Source organism: Fusarium tjaetaba (assembly GCF_013396195.1).
Source record: "Fusarium tjaetaba strain NRRL 66243 chromosome Unknown NRRL66243_c0000334, whole genome shotgun sequence".
NCBI lineage: Eukaryota > Fungi > Ascomycota > Sordariomycetes > Hypocreales > Nectriaceae > Fusarium > Fusarium tjaetaba.
In genome coordinates this window covers 36,125-53,503 of record NW_023501530.1, presented here as the reverse complement: position 1 = coordinate 53,503, position 17,379 = coordinate 36,125, and the positions used below count along the sequence as shown (strand labels likewise).

Sequence of the window (17,379 nt, the reverse complement as noted above, 5' to 3'; positions counted from 1 at the left end):
GTCAATTGTGGTGGATCTCAAGATTGTGAAGAGCTGACGCAGCAACCAAACGCAGCGCTATTCGTATATTTGCTTCCTTTACGGATATAATTACCGGACATTCCGATAATCCTTATCGTCAATCTTGATTTGACTACCACTATCACTGCGTTGTTTCCAAGTTTCCGCCATCATATATCATGACAGACGTATACTATATATAAGACTGGTCCATCAGCAGCGGAAATACCTCTTCTCGACCCATCGTTCTTGTTGGTAGTCGAGCATGTTGCAAACCACGACTGTAATCTCTGGGAAAACGGATGTCAATCTGTGAAGTCCAACCTTGCCGGCCGAGTATGTTGCTAGAACGATACGATCCTGTTTCACGCCGTGATCGACCAGGACTTGCACCGCCATCAACGCGGCACCTCCAGTAGCCATCTGGGTGTCCAGAAGAAGGACACTTTCTTGGTCTGCAATATCGTCAGGTAGTCGCAAGTAATGAAGTTCCGGCTCTCCCGTGGAATAGTCGGATTGGATAAGAAGACGGCCCGTTCGGCAATCGGGAATAGTCTTTCGAAGCGCCGGCTCAAACGCGGATCCTCCACGGAGTACAATAACGGCGCAGACCTCACCCGTTGATACAAGACCCTTGTATTCGTATCCCTGGGGTGTTACAATATTCTTGGCTTCGAAATGGGCATTGTTGAGGGCCCTATGAAGTGTTAGCGAACACACTGTCTTTCGTACTCACAGCCTCTCGGTATCTTACTGTTCAATAATCAGACTTGCAAGCCTGTCAAAGTAGAATATGAAGTCCTCAGGATCTGTGTCAATATCCTGAAGGATGGTGTTCATGAATTTGAGCTGTCGTGTATCATCCAAGACCACGACCCGTTCAGAAAGCGGCGAATCCTTACTTGCTGCTTCCAGACGGGACAGAGCCTCTCGGTGATGTCTTGACTTCTCGAACAGCTTCTTCTCGACAAACTGAACCATCATTTCTACGAACGTGAGCGTTTTAGTCGAGGTTTCAAGGACTCGTGACTACTCACCAAGGGCAACTCTGTTCTCAATTCCTCGCGGTACGATCAAATCAGCAACTTTCCGTTGGGGCTCGACGAACTTGAAGTTGTGAATTAGCCTTCATAAGAAGTCCCCCGTTTCTGTTACGAGGTGCTTACCTTCTCAAAGTTTGGCTTGACGAATCCAAACCACTGCTTGATGATGCCCTCGATATCTCGCCCACGCTCCCGCACATCACGGACAACTACATGGACGTGGTCAGAAATCCTTCCCTAGGTCTTCGTAACGTTGAGACTTACGTCTCCTTGACAGGCATGTATCTGCATCTGCCTCACAATAGATCTAAACTCCGTGTTAGGTCCATATCATTCTCCTCCATGGGGCATCGGTTTTAACCTACACCCATATCAAGCAGTTCAAGCACTCGAGGGTCGTAAAGCGCAAAGATACCCTCTAGGACAAGTACATGAGGCGAGTAGATGGATGTTGTACGGTCCAATCGAGAATGTTTGGCGAATGAATAAACGGGAATTTCGGCCCGTTTTCTATGAGTATGGTGAGACGTCAGTGAGGTGTAAAACCCAAGGTCATCGTCAACTACACATACCCAGCCTTGAGGTCCCGTAGCTTATCGACCAAAATATCGAAATCGATGGCCTATGAGAATACCATCAGTTGCTATTCTGGCAGTACATACTATATCACATGAAGCATACGTCAGGCGAGTCGAAGTCATATTCGTTGGCGAAGGCCAGTTTGGACTGCTCAGGTGTCAAGGTCTTATAAAAAGAGTCCTGTTATATATGAGCTTATGTTCGAAGCATAGTTTCAGGGATTCATGCCATTGACAAAATAACGACCCAGGGTAGGTTCAGCTTCTTGACGATCGCCTGGGACAAGGTCGATTTGCCTGAACCTGAGCTGCCCGCGACGCCGATAATGCTGACATCGGCCCAAGGAGGTGAATAGTAAGCTCGCTTCTGAACCGTGACATGACTCTCGAGCCCGCCATTGACTTCAGGAATTGCAGAGGCGGACATTGCGGTGGGCTAGTTCTCGATGAGGTCACCGTCACCTGAGATTTGGTGCGAATAAGGCGAGGAATGGTTGAACGAATGGCGAGGATATTTGGTAGCTGGAGAACTCAAACTTTCCTCTCCGAAAACTAGCCCTGCAATGTCCACGAGCTGTACGAATATGGTGCCTCCAAAGTTTCGACTCGAGGGTTTGGCTTGCCCGTCGTTGGTGGAGCAGTGAGCACGGTCCTGTCGCGTGTGTGATCCACAGAGGGCCAAGACGAAGCGGGACAGCAGTGAGAGCTTGAGTGAAGAGATGAGCTATTGCTAGTAGTTGTAGCTATAGGTCAGAGGAAAAGGTGAGAGTGATGGTGTATATACATATACTCTGGTGGTTGAGTTAGAAGTAAAAGTGGAAGAAGATAAAAGCTCAGCCCTGGCCCTGCTCATGTTTTAACGATCGATCTGACCTCGTCAGGGTTCTCCTCATACCGTATCTGTATATCGAAAGACGGCGATGGCCGAAGGCGCATTACATTCTCCGCACGATCAAAAGAGATAAGCTACTGTCTAGCCCTGTTCTACTGTAGGTATCACGCCTCTAGCTCGATCATGGTGACCTCTGTTGTATGTAATCTGTGGCTTGGCTCATGACACTCATCTCATGAGCTGGGGTACCATGACCATCATTGAAGCTTGAATTAGAGCTCATGAGCTGTATTACACCCGCAGTACTATACCTGAAATATCGAATTGACACTTGAAGTTGTGATTAGGTTCATATTATAGATGGTATTGCACAGCCCAGATCGATTGATCGAGAGCAATGGGATAGCCGCGGCATACAACGGAGCTCATTTTCAGGGACCTGACCTTGATTTGGCGGGGCTGTCATTGATGGAGACCTGAGGCAGACAGGACGGAGCTCAGTGGAGCTTTCCGTTGATATGATTGGTTCTCAAGCCCAGTAATGAGGCTACGGGCTTAGGACCCACGAGCACGGCGCTACTTTTCCTCCAGCCCCAATCATATTTTCTTCTCTTCCATCTTCCGTAAACCACTTCTCTTTTTCCTTTTCTTCTTTCTTCTTTACATCGTTCTGAGTAAACACAGAAAGTTTCCTTTACGAGTAGCATAGAGATCACGAGCCTGGATTGTGGCCTGATTCTCGATGCGCTGAATCGCCTATAGCCGGCCATTGCTTCTATACCGTGCCGTCGATTAACCCGTCTCCGTTCAAGCTTCGACTCGCAGCGATATTCGTGCTGGGACAACCAGACAAAATGGTGAGCTATGCTGTCGACAAGGCGAGCTTCAGCCCAAGCTTTGTATAGCTGGGTGCTGACTCGAGAATCAGACGTCATCTGCTTCTACAGCGACTCCCGTCAAGCATGCCTTTGACCGGCGTGTTCACGATGTCAAGTCTCCCAAAAGGTACGATACTCTTCCTCTCGAGCCATTTCACCTACCTTGGTCAAGTGATGAACGCACTATCAATGGGAATCTCTCCTAGCATATAATGCGGAAACACGATATCAATCTTCTTTTTTCTGAACCCACCATTCAATACATTTCGTTGTATGCACTTTTCATGTCAGCAGTTGCTAACGTCTTCAAAGTGATATCAACGCTCTAATACTGGACTACCTTACTATGGAAGGGTATCCGAATGCGGCAGCAAACTTTTCCAAGGAAGCCAATCTTGAACCTCATCAGGACACACAGTACATTATAGCGAGGCAGGAAATCCAAAACTGCATCCACAGTGGTGATATCAAGACGGCGATTACGACACTCAATGAGTTTGACCCACAGGTATGCACTTCCACTTCCTTGAGCCCATTTTTTATATGATTAGAACACGAGTTTTACATGCACCACTCATAGAGCCTTCGGGCCTTTGATGAGGAACAACCACTTTTTATGATTATCTTTCTTGTCACTTCTTCATCTCACAGATTTTGGAATGTATCGTCGCTAACTCGACATAAAGATTCTAGATGGGGATAAGGCACTGCATTTTACCTTGCTACGACTTCAACTCATTGAACTCATCCGCGCTTGTAATGCGACTGGGGATATCCAACCAGCCCTCACTTTCGCTACTGAGGAACTAGGCCCCAAAGCGCCCACGAACCCCAAGTTTCTGGAAGACTTGGAGAGGACCATGGCGCTGCTCTTGATTCCGTCTGACGCGCGCGAGCCCCAGTTGGCAGCGTTGCTAGAGCCAGAGTTGCGACGAGAAGTTGCAGACAGCGTAAATCGGGCCATCCTTGAAAGACAATCCCGAAGACGTGAAGCAGCTATTCGCCAGCTCGTTAGAATGCGTGTCTGGGCCGAAAACACTGCCCGGGATAAGCGTAAAAACTTACCTGACCGACTGGATATTGGCTTGAACGGAGAAGAACCCGACAGCCCTAGACCTCACACCGGAAACGGCCATGACCCCATGATTACAACGTGACATTGATACTCCGACTTGGAGGCATGTTCAAAGAGTAGTAGTTTTGATTGTGTGGTGTTGTTCTTCGTACAAGTAGCGCTTGGCGTTTGGGATAAGATTGACATCCTTATGGTAAGGATCATGAATAAGACAAAGGCTGGCTGTCGGGCGTTCTGAAAAGGCTTTCATAAATAGGCTGTAGACCTCGACAGTATCCTAGAGGCAAGATTAATCATTCATTTATCACACATGCCACTTCACGCGTGACATTGCCGCAATACAGGTTTCTCATAGTTGAAAGTCACTGAAATTGAACGAGTCTTTAAAACATATTTACATGGGGCCGGGCTGTCTAAGCCATCTATTTTGTCCTGATATGCTTGAGCTTTCTGGCAGAGTACAGGAAGTTGTTGGCATAAGCCTTAGGTGCAAACTTGCGAGAGTTTGGCTCCTGAACAAAGTACTCGTAGCCCTGCTTCTCAGCAAAGTGAATAGCATCCTCCTTGCTCGAGAAGTTGATGTGGGTACCTTGCATAAAATCTCCCGAAGATTGCCAACCGATCAATGGGTTCTCCCATCGATGCCCCTTGGGAAGAATATCCCAATCCATTCGCCAGCGTCGACCGCGCCAGTCGCCGGATTGAGTCGCCGGCTTAGCTTCCTGGTAGATGCTGGAGTAATTGTTAGTTGCTGAGGCTTTCGGCGACATTCGAGTCATGTATGTGGGCAGACGAACCGAACTGTTCGGGCCTGGAGTTCCATGGGAGCGCCTGAGATCACAGCAGCGGGAAGGATCTCTTCGTTGCCTTGCTGGATGGATCGAGGGACAGGTGTGAAGGTGCTGGCATTGAGTCAGCACTGTTATTCCATCTTTCAAGTTTTCAATCGCGTTTCGAGGAATCGTACGAGGTAGCCTTGTCAGCTTCGATATTGTAGTCGGGCTCGCTGGTAACAGGGCCAGTGACGGTGCCGCTGGCCTGAGTGACGTTGCTCTGGAATCGTCGGGGTGCGGCGGAGAGGGCGACTCTGGGCGCAGCAGCGCTTCGCAGCATACGAGACGCACTCTGAGATCGGAGGGCGGCCATGTTGCAAGGCGGTAGCTTTCAATTGGCGACAGGGGAATGTCGTTTCTTAAGTGAGTGATGGTGGTCTGCGGCGATATTCTGAGGTTGAAGCAAGCTTGAACGGCATGATCCTGATTGGGTGGAGCGGATCAGTTGTTTTGCCGAAGTCGCGGAACGAGTGCTTTTCGGCAAGAACCTGAACCTGGGCGGGACCGTTCATCTCGACAGAACCTCAAACTACAGCCCTTGCAATTGAGCGTCACGCAGACCCTCGACGGACCAATTCTCGAGACTCGAATCCTCCGAACTACCGACATCATGAGCTTCGTCACCCGCCGAGCGCTCTCGACGCTCATCCCCCCCAAGGTGAGAGAGAGCCCCTTCGGTTATGGGCGCAAATCCCCGGTGCTCCGATTGATTCCGTTGCTAACACCAGTTTTCAAAACAGGTCGCTTCTCCTAAGGTACGCAGAATCCGATGAAATTATTATCCCACGGAGCTTCGTTTTCGATCTCGACGAATTTTGGATGGACGAGGACTTTTATAGGCGATCGACAATGGAGGGAAATTTCGTCATGATGGAGATTCAGAAGGCTGACAGAACTCGGTGCACCACAGGCCATTGGCGCTGCTCCTGATGCTATCCGCATGCAGCGTGTCGTCAGCTTCTACGAGAAGCTCCCCCGAGGTTCCGCCCCCGAGGTCAAGGCTAAGGGTCTCCTCGGCCGATACCAGGCCAAGCACTTCGGCAAGAACCCCACTGGCAAGCGTACGGACACCCTCTCTCAAGATTGGATTTAAATGTTGGATTCTGACAGTGATTGTGTTATAGCTATCATTCACCTGATTGTCTTCCTTGTCAGCATCGGTTACGTCCAGAACTACTACTTCCACCTTCGTAAGTATCCCTATCACAGGGTTGAAGGGGAGCTGTTTGCTAATACTGGGATCACTTAGGCCACCACAAGAACAACGCTCACTAAGCAGCTTAAAATGGCGTTTAGATACCTTAGATGGATCATTGTGTGAGAGGGAGCGGGGGTCGTGTACATATAAACTCCGGAAACTTCGCGGTCGAGCACGCGCCTTGGCTTCCCTATGTATCTCTAACAAGCAAGTGATGTGACAATGCCATCACGTTTTTGGTTATGCGCTGTTCTTTGGTTCTACGTCGTGCTGTGCCTTCGGAGCGGAAGCTTTCTGTGTATCCGTCCCTCTGTCAGAATTGTGAGCTTTTTGGGTGGTACTGCCTTCTCAAGCTCTTCCGTATTCTGCACAAAGAGACGACCGATATTGGAATCGTTGAATCTTGCATGTCAAGAATTCGTCTTGGCTTTGCTTCGGTTTAATCAAGTCTGTACAAGCTGCAGTACTGTAGTGTACACACTAATTACTTTCAACATATCATGTTTATAGTGTTGACTCAGCCGGTCATCGGAGTAAGCATAAATGCAGTCCTGACAAGTCTGCAAGTGTGGGTGTATAGTTACTTAAGTGAATGATTGGTCTGGACAAAATGAAAAATACAACATGTAAACTGCATTGTTTGCAGGATGTGAAGTGCTACTCAAGGAAGCCAATTAGACACCTAGGTAGCGTATGTACCAAAGCCTATTACAGAGGATGCTTGCCTGCCTCATTAACCTATTTTCATGCAAAAGCAAATGCTGGATGACACTAGTGATATTGAATGACTCTCATGAATAATAACATCACGTTCCTTGTATCCAAAATTAGATGAGATCAGATCCTTCCTAATCAGCTGAGTGGCCGGTAGAGTCATTCGGCTCCATGCTGACAACCTACCTAGCCATTTGAATGATACCCCTAAGCTCCAGGGCGTACCGGCCTTGTAAGCTGGCAGCTAGCAACTGGAGTTGCTCCCGGCAGCCCTGCCACTGTCAGTCAGGGGCCGGGTACGGATGGCCAATCCCAGCCCCTTATCGTTTGGCCGCTAAGCCTAGCCCAGCCTCCAGCATCACTTTCGGGTCTCTGAAAACTGGCGTCTGTCTGTCTGGCCTTCCACATCACAAACACCAGTGCATCAGCCGCAGTTACTCCGGGTTCATTGAAACCTCACCTTACACCTCGCAACTGACACGCCTTGCAGTTCGGTGATTTCCCCTCCTCATATCCCACCCACGACCCTTGGATCGAGCATCGTATCAAATATCTCGCAATCGGACGACCGAAGATCGCCTTTTTATACCCATAACATCCTCCCATCCCCACTACCGATACTCTTGCCCTCCCCGCCCCGCGGCGTCGCAACTGATCCGACTTCGAGATCCGACGTTTCGTCTGCCTCTAAACTCTAGTCCGACCAGAAATCGACGAGACTTGGCGGAGAAACTCACCAAGAGGGCTTCTTTTGCTTAACACACGACCGGCGCATTCTTACCACGTATGATGGCAACAGAGGCTGCCGTTGATAAAGCTGCCGATGCCACTGCCTCTCAGTCACAGCCTGTACGTTTCATCTTCCCTGCTTTGCGAAAGTAAAGTTACAACCGTTTTGCTTCTGGCGAAATTGGCACACTGCGGCCTTCTTCCTTCCCTGTTTGAACCTATTGCTTCAGTTAGCCGAGCTGCTGTAGCTAACCTTGCTAACAAACTTTCTCATGAACTTAGTCGCCCGACGCCGAAAATGTCGACCCCGTCCGCTCGAATTTGAATGGCAGTGCCGGCAACGATGACTATGAAAATAAGCACATTACGAACGTCGAAGATCAACTCACCTCGGCCGATGCTAGTGCCAGCGGAGGTTCAGATACAGAGGCATCACGCGCAGATGCTTCAAAGACGAAAGATGGAGAGAAAGCTTATGGCCGCGCAGGCTCCACGGTCAAAAAGCCTGCCTTCAAGGCTGTCTCGGTCAACAAAACTTTCCTCGCAGCAAAGGCGACTGCCAACAGTGCTGCAACCAAGGCCGCCGAGAAACAGCCTGCCGGTTCCAGTACACCCCCGACGACATCTGCCACCTTATCCTCTTCAAGACCTCGCCTTATAGCAAAGACCGGTAGCAGCACTCGCGATTCATCGCCTCGGTTTTCTGGTGGTGTGAATGGCGGAAAGCCTGGCAGTGCACCTGATGCAAATGCAGTTTGGAACAAAAACCGACGTATGTGCAACATCCTGGATCAGCCAATTTAATGAACTAACAAAACTGTAGCTGTGCCGCCGCCTGAACCCAAGAAGTTTACCGATGAGGAGCTCAAGAAGTATGGAATTCATATGGCCAGTCGTTTGAACGAAGATGATGCACAGGGGCAGAACAAATGGGCAGACATCGACGACGACGATGAAGACTGGGCCCCTGAAGCTATTACTTGGGGAGATGGCACAAAGACGACACTCCCCCACCCTGACGAGCATCCACCACCGCCATCAGAAAGTGGTTCTGTTGCGTCCAAGGGCAAACCCGTCGATAAACCACGATCTCCAGCTCCACCTGTTGCTGTGAGCTCCCCCCTGACGAAGTCGAGTAATCTGGCCCAGGGTAAGGGTTTGATTCTGAAGAGTGGCTCCCAGGAAAAACCAACTCTTGTTGCTAAACCTCCAGCTCCTCCGGCACCTGTTAAGTCCCCGTGGGCGCCTCTACCTCCGGTCGAGAAGGCTTCACCTATTCCAGAACAGGCCAGTCTTGCTAGACCACCACATAATAAGGGCATGACTCCACCGCCTCCAAAAGAATTTGCGGCGGATGATTTCAATCGTTGGAGAGACAGTTCATCTCACGGAGGCCGGGAATTGTTTAACTCCCATTCTGGCCGCTACGAACCAGTGCACGACAACCGACGTGGCTCGATGAGAATGGAACAGCATCCAAAGCATCATCCTTCCCTATTACAGCGGCCACCTCAACCAGATTATCCAGCTGAACCCTCGGGTGCTTTCCAGACCAATAGAGTTTCTCAGGAACCTCCTTTCGCTAGAAGACGAGGATCATCTAATGTTAGTAGCGGAAGTGGCTCATTTATGCAGCGTTTGAACAAGGGAGGCGAAGTGCCCATCCCCCCTCACGAATTACAGGAAGGCCGTAGACCGTCTTTCGTTGGTTCCGTTGATGGCATCGTCTCCCCCAACCTTTCAGCCGCAGCGCATGGCCCAACGAGGGGCCAACATCATTCTAACTGGATGCCTCCCCGGAGTTCTCCAAATCCTGCCTTTGCGCAACCACACCACCCTGCACCTCTTCCTGAGCAAGTCGCCGGTCCACCCCCTCCCCTTCAACCTGCTAGCGAGGAGGTCGAATATCAGAAGAAGCTTATGCGAGAACGTGTCGAGTTAGCTAGGAAGCGACGCCAGGAAGAAGAAGCCCGCGAGGAAGCTGAACGTCGGGAGCGCATTCAAAAAAAGCTGGATGCTATGGGGCCTGCTCCAGAGAAGAAGACCGAGAAGAAGGAGCCCGCAGAGAAGCCCGACGATGTTTCACATCCAACACATATTCAACAACGTGACCATAGTAGCGTGGCAAACCAAACTCCTACACAATTGCAGCAGGATGGTGACCACTCTGCAACAGCTTCGTCAGCTCGACAGCAAACTCAAGATTCCGATGCGAAAGTCGGACACACTCAAGGCACAGCGCCGGCGGCGAGACGCGTATCTCACAGTCAAGAAGCGAAGCCTAGTGAGCTTTGGGGGGCAGCCGCAGCATCACGTCAGGATAGAGCTGTGTCGAATTGGGGTACAGGTTCGCAGCCCCGAAATAATGTTTGGGGGTCACCTAATAATGATCGAGGCCTTGGTAACGGCACATTCAACACCGATATCAGTCGTGCACCTCTGGATAATCGCTCAGGTTCTCAAGGAAACAAGGGGCCATCACCTATCGCCCCTCCCAATAATCAACGACAACCTTCTCAGGCCCGATCTCAGCCTCCAGCCCCAATCGGTTCTGGACCTTCACGATACGGCTCTTCTGGTCCCCATCCTCCGGCAGGATCTGATGTAGCAAGCAAGTGGATTAGTGCCGTCGGTGAAAAGGACAAACAATTGAGCGCCAGCCGATTAGCAGAGCGGGTTGAGCGCGATCGCCTACTTGCTGAACGTGGTGTTAGTCTTGAGGATGCTCAGCCGGTCATCAAAGATACATGGCGCCAGGTTCATGCTCCCGGTGATGGTACAAGACGTCCTATTGGTCCTCAAGAAGCACAGCCAGCTGCCCCATGGAGGAACCCTGGCGATGATGCAAAGGAGGATCCTACTAATGTTGGAGTGGTGGGAGGCGGAGTGCCAGGCCAGGCCGGAGCTTCACAGAACCGCACATCTCGATTCTTCCCTACGAGAGACTCGTATGATAGAATCAATGAGAATGAGCCGTCGCGATCCAAATCGCCAACCCCCCCGCCACCTACAATGGAAGGCCACCCAGCGTACGAGGGCGATGTTATGAAACCTCTTGTATCGCTTCCAAAGCCTCACCCTGTGGTGAAGCTACCCCCATCTATGACGGCCTCACAACCTCCCTCAAATCGTGTACAGTTCGGCTGGGCGCACCCACCATCCTTCAAGGATGTCGTCCGGGGCCCTGTGAGCCCCAATCGTGTACCATTGACGGCCGGAGAGTCTTCTCAAGAGAAGTGGCAGAATAAAATTAACAGTTTGCTTGGTAACAGTTCTAGATCTCCACCCCAAAGGTCAATTGGCGTCGACCCTGCAAGCAAGAGTGCTCTGGATCATGTTGCCTACCACGACTCAGCCACTGTTTCTCTACCTAGGAACAATGTTTCAGCTCCCGCACATTTTGATAAGAGCCTCTCGTCACCCGTCACCAAACCCATGGCCGAAGAGTGTTTTGAAGAGCAAGAGATGGGGTCCTTACCGCAGATTCGACTACCACACAAGGCTCCCGAAGCCGCTTGGCAGCCGGCATTGGCACCAAATAAGCCTCTGCCGAAGAAATTTACAATTCAGCCAACTGTCATGGAACCATACTACTTCTCCGCTGAAGTTGTTGGTGGCGGCAATATTATGAGAATCATGTTCCCTAATATGCAAGAAGCCAGAACTGTTACTATTCCTTTCTCAGCAACTCGAGGTGGTCGAGGTTCGCAAGGAAGAGGTGCTCCCAGAAGCCGGGGTTCTGGCTATGAACGTCGAGGAGGCAAGCGAGATGTGTCGAGCTCACGAGGAGAGCATCCCCCAACAAGCTCAGGTCGAGGAGGCCGTGGTAGCTACCGCGGTCGAGGTTCTGACTGGGGTCGCGCGCCAAGTAATCCTGCTTCTTTGGCTGCTTAGGAAAGCAAAGCAAGCTGGAGGAAACCGGCCGAGATACCGGCATGACACCATCCTCAGTCTATTACATAATACTGGCAGCGCATCTTGTGTTTATCGCTTTATCTGCTGATGCATTGGTCTCACCTCCCGGTACATAGCGACCCCGACCATTCCGATGTCCGTATTCAGGATATCATGGAATGAGCTTCTACATACATTGTCTGCACAGCCATATACTGCAGACTTTTTCAACGTGCTAGCATTTGCTTTTTACGCACATGTCAAACACGCTATACCTTTTTTCTGTTTTTTCTTCGTCTCCCTTTACAACACTAGGGCTCTGTTTTGTCTTCATAAAAGCATACATGGCGGGCATTGCTTTTTGTGAAAATGATAGGATCACCTGGAAAGGGGAGAATTGACAGGCTTTTCAAGGGTCACATACAATCCAAACCAAATGAAACACGCGCCATGTTCTCGATGACAGGGGAAGGGAGGACGGCGTCTGAGTAACAAGTTCGATGACCTGCTTTACTTCGGGTCGGGACTGGGTTCGCGATAATCGAAAGTGCTAGGTTTTTTCCCCTTATTTTTGTACTTCTTGTATGAAGGAGCTGGATCAGATAAACCTGGAAATCAGAAACAGCCGCAACGGACTTATGGAGAGAGATCACTATGATGGGAACGATGAGCGTTACTACGCCTTGACGAAATCAACGAGTGCGTACAAGGCTCTGTCAGACAGACGATTGATCAAGCATACAAATTTCGCGAACTACAAGTGCCTGAATTGGACGTGACTGATGAATTACTGTGTGATGGTGACATTGTAAGATGAGATGTAATTGCTACATGTATACCACACTTATTAATTGCCATGTTCATATAGTGTTTGTACATTAATGGTATCTATCATATTCAACATCCTCGTAACAAGGTCCCCTTCTAAAATTCCACTCATCCCATGCATGATATACAGTCGCTCACATTAAGATGAAACAAGTCGACAATGTAGTATCACAAACTCCTAAAACGCCCGTCTTCCAAGGCGTTAAGTCATGACGTGCATATCAGCCTCCCTCCATTCATACTTTCTCGTATGTTTTCAGACAGATAATTAGACCTCCTCGACCGCACAGTTGGGGTGCACTATATACATGATTTGGGAGGGATCTGTTGAAGAGCTTGCTTCACCATCTGTGAGGCCTTCGCCGCGGAGAGCCATGAGGATGTTTTCCTGCAAATTTGAGTTAGTATAAGGCTTGGAAAGGAGGATGTATGTATATATGTTGCTTACCTTGACCATCTTTTTGAGCACCATGTTGGCGAGAGCTTTTTCTCTGTGATAATCTTCCTCGCCTTGAAGCTCATCCTCCTTCTGCTCCAGATACCAGTTGACCAATTCCTCGCCATTAACACCTTCGTTGTTGCCGACCTCAGCATCGGTGATACGCTGAACAAACAAGTTGACCATCTTGATGTAATTGTCGTAGGTGATTGTTTGTTTCCTTCTTTCAGGGGCAGCACTGCTACGGCCAGGCTGTGTGTCATCTTCCTCCATGACTGCGTCGTGTGCTTGACCACGGCCGGAGGCAGCATCAGCGGCACGGAGAAGTGTCTCGCTATCTTCTTCGGGTTCCTCGTCGTACACCTCAACGTCATCGTGCTCGACAGAGATGATACTCTGTCGCAGGAGGTTGTAAGCCTCGACAACCATCTCAGTGCTGATCTCTTCCACACAGTTGACCTTTGCAATAGCCTCGGAGAGACGAATCATACTCTCGAGCTGACGGACTGTAATTCGGTATGAGTTCTTGCCCACGCCTCCTTGGGCATCGTCGGCGCGAAGTTCCTTGTACTTCTCCACGAGGACATCCTTGGCCTCTTCGGTGAATTCAGGTCGGAAAGTCTTTGCAAAACGGATGTATCGCTGAAGTTGCTCTGTGCTGAACTCGGGCTCAACAGCCTCGTCACGCAATTGGTGGATGCCAACAATGTGCTCTGCCAAGTGGCGGTCGACTTGTTCGTTACACTCGTCGAGGACAACAAAGAAGAGATCGAAACGAGACATGATAGGTGCCGACATGTTGATGTTAGCGCGGAGGGTCGTCTTGCGGTTGTAACGACCACCGACAGGGTTAGCAGCTGCAAGAATACTGGTTCGGGCATTCAGCGTAGCTTGAATACCGGCCTTTGCGATCGAGATGGTCTGCTGTTCCATAGCTTCGTGAATGGCGACTTGATCTGCGATATCCATCTTGTCGAACTCATCAATAGCACAGACGCCATTATCTGCCAGCATGAGCGCACCAGCCTCGATGGTAAATTCACCTGTCTCTTCATCCTTGACCACTGCAGCAGTAAGACCGGCGGCAGATGACGCCTTGCCACTGGTGTAAACAGCACGAGGCGCGAAAGAGCACACGTATTTCAAGAACTGAGACTTGGAAGTGGAAGGATCACCGACGATGCAAATGTTGATATCACCTCGAAGTTGCATACCCTCAGCTGTGCTCTTGGGGACACCAGACATGAGCTGGAGCAGCAGACCCTTCTTGACGACCTCGTGGCCGTAGACCATGGGAGCAATAGATTGCACAAGACGGGAATAGATATGGTCACCGTGGACCATTGCTCGCAGGTCCTCAATTTCAGAGGGGTTCATGGATGCTAGAACAGCAGCTTGGGCATCTTCCACTGACTGCTCTCCCTCGTTGGCTGTGTTCTGTGTCAAAGCATTGACAACATCGGCAGCACCACTGGCAGCCGACTGGCCAGATGTCGAAGTGTCTGGGTTCACCATGCAGGCAAGGAAAGCAAGACGATATGTCAAGTCTCGTACACCCAGAGCCTTGAGGCCGCTGATTCCACTTCCACCGGCATCGGCTCCTCTAGGCGCATTGCGGTCGTCACGGATAGCAGTCGGTCGCAGTCCTGGAAGGCCTAGTTGACTGACATCAGGAACGACGATCAGGGCACCAGTGAAGATGCACTTCTCTCCAGCCTTGGCGCGATCAACAATCTCACCACGCAGAATAACGTCCATAGTTCGAGGCATGCTGCCTGTAGGAATCTCGGAACTGTTCTCCTGAATTCGAACTTTCTGCCAATCGACAAAGGTACTGCGGCGAATGTCGAGTTGCCAGGCCACACGGTTCTGGCATGTCGAGTTGGGGCATTGCGTAGGTTCCGTGTATCGAAAGGTCTGCTCAACATTTGGCACAACAGTGCGACAAGCCTCGCAGGTGAAAGTAGCGACAGACAACTCGGGACGGACTTCGGATGTTCGCGTGACTGTTCCAGAGATAGAAAGAAGCTGACCAATGTTGGCGGCTCGGAGGGCACGGACTCTGGAAACTAGAGGCAAGTTGTAGAATGCGATAGAGAAGAGCTTGTCGGTTTGTTGGTGCTCGTTCTTGCGGTGTGACGACTCGGACTGGCTGGCAGAGCCGAGATGACTGGCCGCAGAAGTCGTGAGATTGCTCGAGGCTGTGGGCTGGCGATGTTCGCGGAAGTACATTGGCTCGTACTTTGCAATCATGTTGTGTAAAGCAGCGGTGAGAAAGGGGAGGAATCGGTAGTATTGGCGCATAATACCATCTGCCAAACTGCCATTCTCCCATGCAGCCAAATGTCTATAGTCAACGTAGAATGTCGAAAGCGAGTATGTGCGCATGCCTTTGATCTGGGCGACATAGTACTTGTCTGTAGTGACAGCGCTGGGTGTAGGCGCACTTGGTGTCGGGGCACTGATAGGATCCTCGGCGAAGCTATTTTTCACACAGAATGGTTAGAAAACGGTTCATGTCTATAATGAGTCTACGTAGATGCACTCACTTTTCGATAAAGGACTCAAAATGTTCCTGAACCAGCAGGCCAATTCTGTCCTCAACACGACTGATCTCAGTAGAATTCGGGATCCTTGAGCTTCGTGGAACCTGGTCATCCGCAAATCCATCACCCTCATCATCGCTTGGGGCACCCATATTCTCTGAAGGAGGTCCTCGTGGACGTGCTGAGGAGGACGAGGGGAAGCCCATATTGCGTCTAGGGGTCGGAGCAGCCCGCGAGGGGGCGTCCGACATCATGAAGCCGGCATCGCTCGAGGGAGTAGCCATTGCGGCGCTTGAATTATAGTGATCGTCTGTACCGGGTTGACAGTTGACAAGTGACGATGCACGCAATGGTTTGGTTGACCGACTCTTGGTGGATGAATTGATTGTTGAATGTCGAGGGGAGATTTTAGTTGCCAGGGCAAAGGCATGGAGCCTGTGTGGGGTTATCCCTGGCGCTTGAGCTTCTTACAGGGCGACGCGTCCAGAACGCGTAGAGGGGCTAATTACGTGACGCGACTTTAATTGATTGCATCTAGAGTTGACCAATTGGCTCGCACTATCTATGTAGCATCATTAATTATCTCGATGATAGGTAGAGATGATAATGAGGAAATAATGTATCTCTGAAACTTGATTTTTGTGCTTAGAGTCTACATGATAGCAAAAAATACCAAATTCACCGAAATTCATGCTAACATCGTGGCCAATCAATAGTCGAAGCAGCCATTCATGATGAGAAATATCAAGCATATGAAAAGATTTGATCTTGACAATGACTTGAGCCTGTTACATCAGTAATACTAATACCATCTAGTATGTAACGTCATGTCTTGCTATGAAACTGTACTATGGAATCGGTAGGGCATAGCGTAAGGAAATGAAATTCAAGACATTTCTATGTTAGTAGTGTGATCCTGTTGAAAATTACTTGTCTTCTTCTCTTGCTTGGCATGATGAAAATAGATAAGAAACGAGGCTATTACATATTATAATTGTTTTAATATAGAAGTAGTTGCGGTTATGCATTTAAGTGAACTTTCCCGGCTTGCCCATTCCCTGGAGTTGTCGAGAGACTCAAAAGTCTCTCGTGCTGTTGGTGGTCGCACAACTCTAGCACAAGGGACTCAGAAAGCTACTCTACAAGTCACATGAAGGCTCTCGTAAGTATCTTGTCTGGCAGAAAACATAAGGTGGGAAGCTGGAAGAGATGGGAGTGCTCCTCTTCCGATTTGCGTGGTCTAGACCAGATGCAAGCGTTTGATGCACCTATATCTCGAAGACTATGTTTCCCTAACACCATGATGTATGTATTCTACAACTCAAGTTAGACTAAGAGGTAAACTATACACTGCAAAACATGTTTCGTGACGGTAAATCTATACCGGGCTATGAGTGCTTCCTTGCCTGTGCTCCAAAATGGTCTTCTGACTTGTCTACCATGCATGCCTATACGACTGAGTCATGAATCATGATCAACGGATCATATGCCAAAGCGCATATACCAGCATTTATATCGTTCACCTGGGTAGGCCTTCGGGTACTAGATCATTTGTTCCATACCGATATAAATGGACTTATCCTTTCAGCTGCTTGTGATAGGCAAATGACCACAATGGATGGTGTAGGAAATGCAACCCAAGTTTCACTCTAATTCTCATTTGTAATCCAAACTCCAATCAAGGAACCAAGTCGTCAAAGTTAAGTTGACCGTTTAACCAAAAGTTCCTGATTCAACGTTCAAACCAGGCGAAACCTAAATCATGTGTTCCGTCCCGTCCGGCCGTTAAGAG

At 49.7% G+C, this 17,379-nt stretch overlaps 6 protein-coding genes across 6 annotated transcripts; 3 read left to right on the top strand and 3 right to left on the bottom strand.

The window, feature by feature from the left end:
• Positions 1-213: 213 nt before the first annotated feature.
• On the bottom strand, positions 214-2,048 carry FTJAE_12425 (uridine kinase; the record flags this gene model as incomplete). The annotated part of the gene is made up of 9 exons (XM_037345469.1): positions 214-697; positions 755-986; positions 1,038-1,107; positions 1,167-1,252; positions 1,308-1,350; positions 1,409-1,553; positions 1,616-1,665; positions 1,725-1,802; positions 1,869-2,048. 9 exons carry the CDS (start codon positions 2,046-2,048, stop codon positions 214-216), a joined length of 1,368 nt encoding a protein of 455 aa, XP_037200536.1.
• Positions 2,049-3,307: 1,259 nt separating this feature from the next.
• Positions 3,308-4,488, top strand: FTJAE_12424 (uncharacterized protein; the record flags this gene model as incomplete). Its single annotated transcript, XM_037345468.1, has 4 exons — positions 3,308-3,310; positions 3,382-3,458; positions 3,644-3,839; positions 4,018-4,488. The coding sequence occupies 4 exons, from the start codon at positions 3,308-3,310 to the stop codon at positions 4,486-4,488; spliced, it is 747 nt and encodes a 248-aa protein (XP_037200535.1).
• A 340-nt stretch (positions 4,489-4,828) lies between these two features.
• FTJAE_12423 (NADH-ubiquinone oxidoreductase subunit) lies at positions 4,829-5,552 on the bottom strand (the record flags this gene model as incomplete). The annotated part of the gene is made up of 3 exons (XM_037345467.1): positions 4,829-5,138; positions 5,204-5,308; positions 5,374-5,552. 3 exons carry the CDS (start codon positions 5,550-5,552, stop codon positions 4,829-4,831), a joined length of 594 nt encoding a protein of 197 aa, XP_037200534.1.
• Positions 5,553-5,849: 297 nt separating this feature from the next.
• FTJAE_12422 (mitochondrial ATP synthase subunit f) lies at positions 5,850-6,514 on the top strand (the record flags this gene model as incomplete). Its single annotated transcript, XM_037345466.1, has 4 exons — positions 5,850-5,897; positions 6,150-6,300; positions 6,364-6,429; positions 6,489-6,514. 4 exons carry the CDS (start codon positions 5,850-5,852, stop codon positions 6,512-6,514), a joined length of 291 nt encoding a protein of 96 aa, XP_037200533.1.
• Positions 6,515-7,940: 1,426 nt separating this feature from the next.
• Positions 7,941-11,774, top strand: FTJAE_12421 (uncharacterized protein; the record flags this gene model as incomplete). Its single annotated transcript, XM_037345465.1, has 3 exons — positions 7,941-8,000; positions 8,163-8,652; positions 8,704-11,774. 3 exons carry the CDS (start codon positions 7,941-7,943, stop codon positions 11,772-11,774), a joined length of 3,621 nt encoding a protein of 1,206 aa, XP_037200532.1.
• Positions 11,775-12,870: 1,096 nt separating this feature from the next.
• FTJAE_12420 (minichromosome maintenance 6) lies at positions 12,871-15,871 on the bottom strand (the record flags this gene model as incomplete). Its single annotated transcript, XM_037345464.1, has 3 exons — positions 12,871-12,990; positions 13,051-15,523; positions 15,591-15,871. 3 exons carry the CDS (start codon positions 15,869-15,871, stop codon positions 12,871-12,873), a joined length of 2,874 nt encoding a protein of 957 aa, XP_037200531.1.
• Between the last annotated feature and the right edge of the window lie 1,508 nt (positions 15,872-17,379).